At 35.9% G+C, this 12,096-nt stretch overlaps 1 protein-coding gene across 2 annotated transcripts in view; it reads right to left on the bottom strand.

Moving 5' to 3' along the window:
• The window catches only part of LOC306850728 (protein O-mannosyl-transferase TMEM260-like), a 35,425-nt gene that overhangs the window by 4,577 nt on the left and 18,752 nt on the right, over positions 1-12,096 (bottom strand). For both annotated transcript variants that reach the window (XR_013782436.1, XM_079386557.1), the window contains exons 4-13: positions 10,381-10,558; positions 10,161-10,274; positions 9,644-9,823; positions 9,461-9,501; positions 8,270-8,356; positions 6,632-6,740; positions 6,368-6,540; positions 3,426-3,597; positions 3,183-3,322; positions 2,155-2,331 (exon numbers count right to left, since the gene is read on the bottom strand). Coding sequence is in view for 1 of the 2 variants with exons in the window: in XM_079386557.1 (XP_079242683.1) it covers positions 2,155-2,331; positions 3,183-3,322; positions 3,426-3,597; positions 6,368-6,540; positions 6,632-6,740; positions 8,270-8,356; positions 9,461-9,501; positions 9,644-9,823; positions 10,161-10,274; positions 10,381-10,558 (1,371 nt within the window). In the remaining variant the exon portion in view is untranslated. The remainder of the gene's footprint in view (positions 1-2,154; positions 2,332-3,182; positions 3,323-3,425; positions 3,598-6,367; positions 6,541-6,631; positions 6,741-8,269; positions 8,357-9,460; positions 9,502-9,643; positions 9,824-10,160; positions 10,275-10,380; positions 10,559-12,096) is intronic.

Genomic DNA, 12,096 nt, shown 5'->3' with positions numbered 1-12,096 from the left:
GACAACACCAGTGACAATTTTCATGAAAAATGCATTTTACAAAATATCTGCTGCAAGGTATCAAACCACATGTTGTCAATCATGGTATCACTAAATTAAGTAGTTTAAACCATTTGTATTAGGCCTATAGTTTTTTTTACAATTCCCTAACAATAAATAGGTCATACCAGTGACGTCGATTAAAAGCTTCATATGAAATCATGAGGTAAAAGAGAAAAATTTTGATAACTGAAAAGAAACAGTGGACTAAACATGGGCCTTTTTTCACAGATCTTTAGAAAATAGTTAGTCAAGTGATGTCATCAGTGTAATTTTTTATTCCAAAATAAAAGACGTTTGTTAAGCAGTAACACCAGTGACACAACTCCAGGGGACCACTGTTTTCATTATATATTTTATAATATTTATTTGGCATTTTGTTTTTTTATGCCATTTAATCATATATTTGATAGTTATGAATAGACTTTTGTATTTTAAATGGTAGAAAATCCTGTTTTTGACCTCAAAATAAAACACATTCCCACTGTACATGGTGGAGGGGACAAGTAGTTTTGTGGTACTTGGAATTCTATATAATTAATAAAAAAAAAAATAATTCCACATTGATGGCTCAGGACGGTGTAATTGTTCAAATAACATATTGTTTCATTTTAAAATCTAAAAAAATTGTAACCCTAATGTGTATTTCAATTGTAATATTTCTGTAAAGTCTAGGGACAGAAAAGTGGACGTTTCTGTAGAATGACCCGCTTGTGTTCGGTCAATAAAAATCGAATGACCGTTCCATTGATAGGCAGCGTCGTGGCCATACCACTTCAGGAATGCATTATTTCTCTAATAATTTTAACGGCCTGGAGTCACATCCACACCTCAAGACATTGTTCAGATTAATTATTTTAAGCCATTTGTCATGTTTCTGTCCTGAAATCTCGTGTGTGAAAATTAAATTTTTTTCTATGTATAAACTGTTTATGTAATAAAATATGTTTTCGTAGTTGGTGTTGTCCCTTATCAGTGCAAAATTATCACAAATTAAAAAGGATTTGTGCCAATATTGTCCAAAACCCCACTTTTCTAGGGCGTTTCCAAACTTTTGGAGGGCAGTGTATATATATAAAATCTGTTTTGTTTTCATTGTGAGTGTACACAAATAAAAGCAGACCTTTATACAGTGATAATTAATAAGACAATAAGTGTTTAAAGTTGATTCTGCTGGTATAAGGAAACAGCTGAAGTGATCGTGCCAGAGCGTGCGCGCGCACACAAAAAACCATACATCAGTTCCAGCATTGCTAACTTGACAGCGCAGTTGGTACTTTATCAAAATAAAATACAGTGAGCCAAACATCAGCACGCTCTGTCACCGTTCGAACGGGACTGAAGTTCAAAGGCCATCATTTACATAAATAATAGTTTAGCATTCAGATACGTTACATCGCAAATATGGAAATATTATGGAATATTTGGATTTGTGCCGAATGCACGAGCACAAAACCCAACAGTTTTGCAAACAATTGAGTGCGCAAGCCTTTGAAGTATACTCCTTTGACAGTCTACGTGAGAGATGCATTCAGAATCAGCACACTGTCTAGTGGGCTTTGTTTTCAAGTGCGCAACTCGGCATTCGCTGTTCTTCTGCTGGCGGTTATCAAACAGCGTTGCATTACTGTGGGCGCCCCCTTCTGGATTTGGGGTGAATTGCCTGTATTTGTCGTAAGGCCTCATGCACCGAACCGAGATGTCTGTACCGTGACGGTTCGGTACAAATACATGTACCGTGCCACCCTTACTATCTAGTGCTCTTTTGTGGAGTGTCGTGACTCAGAACAATGCTGCACCAGGTGAGCTATCAAGCAAGTTTACTGCATCAGAAATGCTATACATATGGAGCTTTTTATGTGATGCAAACATCAAAATGTCTTTGTTTACAAATCAAGCACTATTGTAAAAGTGTTTTATGGTCATAACAGTATTGTGCAAGAAACAAGTCTTTATTTAACAATACTTTGCCCCTCTAATCATAATTTGTGTGAAAATAACAAATCTGTTCGCCTAATGTTCATTTCAGCTTGAAACATTGAAACATATTAACAAAAAGTTTTCAGGCAATATGTCACTCCCTAAGTAAACTACAAACATAAGTTATCGTGCTACCTGTCATGTGACTGGCTCCAGTTGTAAAGGTCAAGTGTTTTTTGGGCCCATTTTTCAGGGTCAAATGGGGTTTTGGCAGGTACCAACTGCTCACAGACACCCCAGGGCCAACGAGAGAAACTCCTCTCCCAGCTGGGGTCACCCTCAGTTAGGCCAATACATGAAAACACTGGCCTGCTGTAGACAAACCCAGAGCAAAAACTGAGCATCAATGTACAATGTATAAAAATTTATGTGTAAATATTCATCATAATGTCATTATGTTTTACATTCAAATAGAAAACTAAGTTATGATTCCTATATATTTATTATTAAAAGGCACATAAACCTTGTGTTATAAAATATAACATTGCTTGTTGTTATGTTATAATATTACTAATGAACATTATATATATTATAAAGTGCTGCTTTAGATAGTTTTGCTTCTCTTCGTTACTGAACAACATGTTTAGTAAAACTCCCCAAGGAAACCAAATAAAATTATTACATTTATACTTTCATTCTATGCATAATCCAGCAAGAAGAAGCAACAAAATCTTTAAAGTAGAGTATTTTAGAGTAGAACTGAGTAAAAGCTTTTAAGCCTGTCTGTTATGTTAGAGCCATTATAGATCTTGAATCACAGGATACACATGGCAGGAATTTAGAAACTGGCTCTCTTAACAAAACAAGCAGGTTGCTGATTGTTTTTTCTCAAGTATTTATTTCTTATTCTCTCTGTTCTGCTTCCCAGGGAGATGACTGTAGTGCTTATTGCCCCTCTCTCAGAGGCTGGGGGCTTTACCAAGGAAATACTGCCGTCTGGTGGAGGGAGGCAGTATAGATGGTTAATCTCCTTTGCTCTTACAGTGTGGTATAAGGGGTAACAGATGACATGTAATGGTTTGCTATATCTAGTGCATTCAGCAAATTGTTCTATGAAAAATATGCACAAATTATAATTTAAATGTCACTTGTAGCATATATACAGAGGCCATAGGAATATGAACACAGACCTCTCTGTGTGTGTGTGTGTGTGTATATCTTACTGCATATTGTGCTTGAGAAACTGCTCAATGTTGAATGTTTTCTTTTCCATGGTGTTGATTGGATCCCACAAGCGCCCAGGAAACTTGACTCCAGGTAAATGCTTCTGGAGTTTTGCCACATACCAGCTATACGTCATCATCTGCATCATAAAACACCAGTTTTTAAAAAACATTCAAAACAGTGACAGGGTAGCGTTTTTATGGCTGAAATAAATTAGACATGTGTCAGGCTGGATTACGGACCTCCTGGTCAACAAGGCTGAGGTCTGGCCGGAGACCCTGGCAGTAGTGCACGTAGCGCAGTGTGTTTCCTGGGAGATCACCCCGAGTCAGAACCAACGAGCTCGCCGGCAATGACAACACAACCTCACGGCCAAACCTGTCCAGCACGTCATTACCGCTCTGATCACACTCTCTGTCGACACACAGACAAAACACTGAAAACACCTACTATAAAGCACAGTATGAAAATAGTATGTGCAATGTTTCTTGAGTTGCAGAGTAGGGGTTAAATAGGGCCACAATGTTTTGTATATTTATATACAGCATGGGTTTTACATTTTTTTGATGCTATGCACCTCATTAAGTGTTATTATCATTAAACTAAAACTAAAATTATTAAAACATTTTTAGTAATTTAAATGAAGGTTAAATCAATTGAAATATATATATATATATATATTACATAAACTAAAAGTAAATAAAAATTTGAAATAAAATTAGGCTAAAATACTAAAATAACTGGAACCTAAATTATATATATATATATATATATATATATATATATATATATATATATATATATATATATATATATATATATATATATATAAAAATGAAAAACACATAAAATTATTAAACAAAATACTATGAAAACTTAAAATCTAAAAGCTAATTCAAATATTAATAAAAACTTTAATAGTATACAATTTTTTTAAAATAACTGCTGCAAATACGATGCTAATTTTTAGAGGAACAATATAAAGCTACAAATTTTCATGTGTAGAAACTATGCTAAAATGTATTCATACTGTGTGAGAAAAAAATAACTTATTTGTAATATTATATTCAAATATGAATTACTTCAAAATATTGCATATTTTATATTGTCATTGTACTAAAGCAAACTGTTTAAGTGTTAAAATATGATCTTGAACTATTATCTTAAACATTATGTCTTAGGTGAACATGTCAACTATAAGGTTTAAATATAAGGTTTCAACACAAGTAACTAGTTTTTGCATGATAATCACCACCAGATTTCAGTAATTATTGCACCTCCAAAATCCCAAAGATCAATAAAGGTCAATAATGCCTGTGTGTAAAAGTCTGTTGTAACATCTTTACAAAGACAGCATGTGATACTGAGAGTTTGCGAGCTGAAAGAGATCTGAAAGTGATCTAAACGTTTGTGAGCTGTGTGTGTGAATGTACCTACACATTCATTCACAAATACTTAAACCACATCAGCAGTGATGTTTACTTTGAAGAGTTTGCACAAAAGTGTAAGGATCCGTGACATTATCGTTCTTTCAGCTATTCTGCAGTCAGTAGCTCTGTTTCTCTGTGAGCACTGAGGTGAGCAGTGATGAGGTGGAACATCTCTCGGCTGTAATCATCCTCGGACAGGTGTGATGAGCGCTGACAAGAGTGTCAGTCTCACCATTGATCAAAGCGCCACAGTTTGTGGCAGCGATGTACCAAACCTCAGCCGTCTAATCTACATGACTGCCGTGGCTAGGATGTCTAATCAAGCACAGAACTCGGCTGCTTTAATCTGCATGACTAGCGTGGCCAGGACGGCTAATCAAGCATAGAGTCAAAGCTGCAGAAGAGTGCAAGAGAGCTTTTGCTTTGATGTGTGCTGAAGCATGGAGGAAATGTGGAATTCAGGGAGTGACTGCCATGGTTTGGATAATCAACCACAAATATATACCAAAAAAAAAAACTCTGATGGTTCATTGTTAATGCAGTAATGCACACTGATAGGCTCACTGCAAAATAATTAGTATTTAGACAGGACATAATACCAATCTGCATTTGTTTGACTACTGTAGTCCGCTGATTATAAAAATTAATATTGTTTTTTTTTTATATTTTCAGTACACATGTTAGGGGGAAATGTATTGAATTTAATGGAATGGGTTTCAAAATTGAAATATCTATAGTAATATCAAGTAAGAGATAATGTCAGCTGGTCGTTATCACAAAAACAAAAGGTGCAATACATGAAATTGCACAAAATTATGGTTGTAAGTTATACAAATATACAAACAGTAGCCTTTTGATCATATTCAATATTCTGAGTAGAAATTAATAAATATGATTGATTGATTGACTGAGGAACCATCATTTGGGCCAAACATTAAAAATGTTTAATGCCAGAAGTGATGTACAGTAAAAAGCTCGGGAATGTTTTACCGTTAATTACTTCCTAAAAGAACAGTATTTAACCATATTTACTTATGGGCTGCATTTATTGAACCAAAAATATAGTAAACACAGTACTATAGTGAAATATTATTAGAATTTAAAATAAGCATTTTCTATTTGAATGTATTTTAAATGACATTTTGTCCTGTGATGTTAAAGTAATTTCAGCAGTCATTACTCCAGTCGTCAGTGTCACGTTATCCTTCATAAATCATCTGTAAAGTTTTCTTACATTTTATCAATGTTGACAAAAGCGTTGCTTAATATTTTGGGGAAAACATGATCAAGTTTTACAGGATTCTTTGATGAATCCTTGCTCAACAAAATTATTAATTTCTTTAAAGAAAAAAAAAACTACTGATCACACTTTTGAGCGGTAGTGTACATTTTACATACACATACACACATCATTCATGTAAAAGGCCACCTGGGGACATATTTAATTGAGCAAATTAGTAGAAACCTCCTTAACCCTTTCATATATGAAATCTAATGTTGGTGTTCAACATTTGGGGTTAGGTTATCATATAAATCAGTATGAAAACATAAATATATGACTATTGCTATCTTGCCAGCATGCATGAAGCTGCTTTAATAAAAGTGTCTGCTGCCTTTCTAACAGCAACATTTAAGACATTTTTCAAAGGTTTTTCAAGACTTTTGTGACCTTACATTTTGAAATGTGAATTGTTTGAAAAGTTTAATATCATCCACTGGCACCCAGTCTATGTGACTGTGTGTGAATGGTTTACTTGTGGTTTAAGCTGATCATGTGTGAGATGAGGCCTGCGGTGAGTATCCAGGCCCCTGTGTTCCACAGCGTCCCCCAGCCCAGACGCCCATTCAGCCAACACACGGCCCAGCTCAGACCCAGACCAGCCAGAACACACACCCCAGCATCAGCCTGCAGCCAGAAGCGCTCCACCTACATACACACATGTGGGATATTCACCAAAGTCCATTTTAAATATATTATATTATATAAAAATCATATCTGTTAGAACTGTATCACTCACCACTCCCAGCAGAAGAGGCTTCTCAATATTCAGGTTTGCTCTCCAGGCAAAGAACACAGAGTAGATGCTCACCATAGTGACAATCAAGCAGATAAAAACACAGCGCAGTCTGGGGGTCAAATATATGCCATTAATTAAAAAAGTTGTACGATGATATTGCCTTTGAATACATTGAAACTACATTTGAAATACAATATGATGGCAAAACTATGGTGGTATGCATAGGAGAGAGCTGTAGTAATATTTGTACTGAATATTAGCATGGCTGTGTCTGCCTGTAATATAGATATTGCTTTTATACAGTTCTATAAACAAGTTAATATCTAGTAATGAACATTTCAAACACAATATTGTGGCTTTTTGCTCTGCCGATAATGTTTTCTGCAAGAACTAAAATGAGTCAAAATAGTTTCCACAAAATTAGTTAATGGAAGAATAACGTAATTTATATGTAAAAAATATAATATTACATGATATCAGCAATATTTCAATATTTCAGCTTTCAATGCCACCTCTCGAATCAGATTTAGTGGTCCAGAAATGTTTATTTTATTTATTTATTTATTTTATTTTTTTGAAAGAAATTAAAACTTTTGAATTAGCATTAGCTTTTTTTTATTTTTAAGAATTAAAATGAGTTACAATCAGTTAATGGAAGAATAACATGTTATACATGTAATAATATAATAGTATATTATATCAGCAATATTTCAAGCTTCAAGATTTCAACACCACCTCTACAATCAGATTTAGTGGTCCAGAAATATCTTTATTTTATTTTATTTTTTGAATGAAATTAAAACATTTAAATTAGCATTAACTAGCATACAAACATGGTGCAATGGCTTTTTTGTTGTTGTTGTTGAAAGAATGAAAACTTTCACACTTTTAAATTGACCACAAGTGACAGTAAAGACATTTATAAATGTTAATAAAAGTATTCAAAAAATATTGAAACATTACAACAACAAAAAAATCTAAATGTTATAAATTCAAATATATATAATTTCGAATTCTGTTCTTTTGAATGCCCAACTGTTTTCAACGTTGATAATGATAAAAAAAAAGTTATTTTAAACTTCTGTAATATTTCGCAATAGTACTGTTTTTGCTATATTTTTGATGAAATAAATGATAGTGAGAATAAGAGACTTGTTTCAAAAACATTTTAAAAATCGTACCAACGGCAAACTTTTGAATGGTAGTCTAAATAAAGTTGAAGTGTTCAATATCTGTGCCACTAGCAGCACCAAATAAAATTGAAACTGCAAAATGGAAGTGAATGTAAATGGCAAGAATTTTGATTATTCCCAAAAGGTTTCAGAAAAACAGGTAATTAAGTAGTCGTGACGTATTGTCAAGTATGGTGACCCATACTCGAAATTGGTGCTCTGCGTTTAACCCATCCAAGTGCACACACACAGCAGAGAGTAGTGAACAAATGCACACACACACACCGTGAACACACACCAGTTAAGCCAGAAATTTACATATTTGACAGCTCAAAAAAAAACAAAGAGCGACACAACCAGTGTTTACATTTACAGTACCGCTTTACATTAAATTGTGATGGATGAAAAACTTTTAGATTGTGTGCTTTTCCTTTACTTCAGTGTATCTCATGCAGCCATGTCTTACCTGTTCCACAAAGACAGTAAAATGCCTAGAAGTGCCAGCACTAGTACTGGAGTAGACAGATCATTCACACAGTGATTCCACTGAGCCCTGAAACAAACAAAAGACACACTTATCAATACATCCACTAGGTGCATTTGTGTGTGTGTGTGTGTGTGTGTGTGTGTGTGTGTGTGTGTGCATGTCTGTGTGATGGACAAAACGAGACTCAAACTGAAAGTGCTGTGAGTGTCTGAATGTTTTTCTTTCAACATTAAGTGGAGTCTTGTGACAGCCTTCTCTCTATCTGTCTCCCAAACCCAGTCAATGGCCAATTTCCCTGCCTGTGCCTTAATACCCATCTCACTCTGACAGCTTATTTAAGTGTGTGTGAGAGAGAGCGTTTGAGCTCCTTATGGCAGGTTTATGCTGTGACATGCTTGTTGTGTTCCCCTCTCTGGCTCTCACCTGTCCATCACACTATGTGGCAGCTGTAGGGGGTGATGGGAAGCGGCTGATTGGTGCTAGCGGGACATAAAATAAGCTCTCTCTCTGCTCTGGGGACACCCAAACGTTTGATGAGGGTGGGCTGAGGAGACGACCTGAGTCTCACATGATGTGTTACACCAGTGTCATCAGAGACACTGTGAACGTCACTGATCGTTTCTAAGCCAGTGCAACACAACAGATTTGTTATTCCTAGGCAGGTTCAGCTTTGCAGTTTTGGAGGGAAGGGGGATCTATGGTACAAGAATTAACTATGGATGAGGTATTAACAGAGTCATTAGTCTTTATTAAAGCTGTCACTTAATATAAGTGGAAGAACACTTGGACAAAAACTAGACAAAGAAACATATTTGCTATTTAATTTACAGTATGTGTACTTACGGTGTACTTAAAAATCACTGGTAATAGAAGGTAACTACATTAGTTAAGGTTAGGTACAGGGTTAGTACCTAGTTATTACCCAATTATTACAAGTACTATAATACAAACATAGTCTGTACATGCAGAACATGACTGTAAAACAAAGTGCTACAGAATATGGTGTGCGGTTGTCTTACACAAAATTATTTTAAAATAAAACTATTATTTTAGTATTAAAAATAAGGTCTTACAGGTTTGGAACGACATGAGGGTGAGTAATTAATGACAGAATTTTCATTTTTGGGTGAACTATCCCTTTAATTTGTTTTGCAATTTTCTTACACTCACCGTAACATTTTTAATAAGTTCAAGTTTTCATCTGTCTTTGCCTGAAACCATAGAATTCCATACGCAGTGCATTAGATTCATAAAATAAATGTAGCATGGAAATAACTTCACATTTGAGTACATACATTTCATTTTTAAAAACACGTTTTTTAAATGATAAAACATTATTGAATCTGTTGGTACCAGGCTGAAGGTGCCGTATTCAGCTCGGAGCAGGTGTGTAAGGAGGCCGTGGAGAGATGTCTGGTCTCCCCAGCTCCAGCGAGCTCTGTTGATGTAGGAGGAAATGGGCAAGTAGATGTAGGGCACAATGCCAGCCAGGAAGCACGTCCCCAAAGACACCAGACCAAAGAAGGACAAACCCTGTGGGCAATGCATGTCACTAGTAATTGATAGATCCTCCCATTGCCAAGTGTTCAAATTTACATACCAAAACAACAGTATAGACATAACACTTGGACAAAACCACAGTTATATGGGAGCGATTGCCTCTACTGCTTTGTACTGTTTTCAGTTGCAAGTACCAGTGCCTGAAGACTGGGGTATGAATACCAATCTCTATAATTCTGCATATTTATTACATGATGTGGCTGTATATGAGTTCATAATATCACAGAATATGCTCTTTGAAAGGTATTATTGACATCACTGCGAAATGTTGACAAATTGTGTTGAAACCTGAGTGGTTATAAATGCTTACATTATGAGTATAGAGGTGCAGGAGGGCCCAGGGAATTATGATGACAACATACAAAACCAGTGTGTGCTGATTACACAGGCTCAGCCCACAGAAGAGCGCCCCCCATAGAGCAAACTGAGAAAAGACAAAAATACATGCATCTTACCACAAAGATGTATCGGTTTTAAACCAACAATGACTGGTGTCATCCATAAATACCAAATGGTTTGGACTATAGTACCTTCTTCTTGTGATGAGCACTCTCTGCACAGTGGAAGCAGGCCGAGAGTGAGAAAAGGATGCCCACAAACAAGTTGTTAAGAGAAAAGACTTCAGCTACGACTGACCACTGCCATACCAGCCTGGACACTGCAAAAACTCCACCTGCCAGGACGGCCCCTGGACCGGGACCAGCCATCCTGGGTACAGAGGAGACAAAAGTGATGGACTACATATACAGCTTTTCAGTGTTTTCTGACATAACGTAAACTCTAGTGTGTAAGCACTCTTATGCTGCAACATCTGATATGTAAAAGAAAATCTATATGAAGCAGCAAATCAACAATTGACCAATTGTAACCATTCAAAAATGCTTGAAAGACCAAAATAATAAATCAATAATTAACAGTGATGATGTTATGTTGTGAGTTCTGGCATCATGAGTTTAATTACATATAAAATAAACAAAACAAAAAAATTAAAAGGTACACAAGAATCATTGCGCTATTCAATTTAAGGTGCCCTAATTTTATCACTGCAAAATAATGATGAATACATCCACACCAATAGGTGTCAGTACAGAGTCCGAAACCACTTGTACTATTCCGACGATTAGGGACCAGATAAAGCTTTTCATATAAAGTTGGGTATACAAGTATGTCCAACTTTATTCATGTTCATAAAGTACAATCCCTTAAGGCGATATAGCATATCTCAACTGTCTGATTGCATGATGTATCATTGCAAAATGTAAACTATATTATTGCCCAGCTCTAATCTGCTAAAAGCGACTACAAGGCATTAAGATATTAAGATTTTGTACACATTAACTTCATGATTTTCTGTAGCACTGCTTTAAAACACTGTGTGAACCAATTGTGAATTTGACTTGACTTGACAAACAAATACTGAGTAATGTTAATTAATAACATTACTTACTATAAGGTTAGGTTAGCGTTAGTTTCTTGTAATTATGAATAATTTACTGTTATTGCATAGTAAGTATATGTAACAAAGGCACTGCAAAATAAAGTTTTATCTGTTATTTTTATAAAAAAAAAAAAATACAAGGCTCCAATATTTCTTATATGTAGACATTTCACCACATAAAGCATAAATGAAAAATGCAACTGCATACTTCAAATGGTAAACAGGCTCAGAAATCATAGCTGGATGTAAAACAAATCCTGTTTAACTCATGAATTCATAATTGGGGGGAATCTCTGAATATAAATATCCACCTGCAATGCATATATAATTTAAGACTTGACTTTGACTTTTGACAAAAGACTCAAGACTTGACTTAGACTTGGGCTCCAGCTGGGAAGAATAAGATAGGACACATGGCCGGGGCGAGGTAAAAGGAAACGCTGGACAAAAGGATGAACGAGCGAGGTCAGCTTTGTCTGTTGGAGACCCGAGAAGACAGAAATGAAGGAAAGCAAGGAGAATAAAAAAAGTTGGGAAGACGCAAAAGAGAGAGAGCTGCAGAGGAAAAAAAAACTCAGTCGGTCTCCAGCACACTGGCTTGGAAAAATTTTAGCGGGCTTGACAATTAAAGGGGGGTGGTAGAGGGGGGAAGCGAGGCAGTATGGCCCTCTCCTCATTGTGCCGAGTGGCTTAGAGTCCTCATCAGCCTATCAGCTAAGTGACAGGCGGAGAGCTGCTCTATTCAGCGGCACAGATACACGCCGCGGGCCAAGCGGCTGCCAGCTCCCTCCTGACCCCGCAATCCCTC

This window comes from Barbus barbus (assembly GCF_936440315.1).
Source record: "Barbus barbus genome assembly, chromosome: 30".
NCBI classification, from domain to species: Eukaryota; Metazoa; Chordata; class Actinopteri; order Cypriniformes; family Cyprinidae; genus Barbus; species Barbus barbus.
The sequence above is the reverse complement of the archived record's forward strand: the minus strand, read 5'-3'. Positions and strand labels throughout refer to the sequence as shown.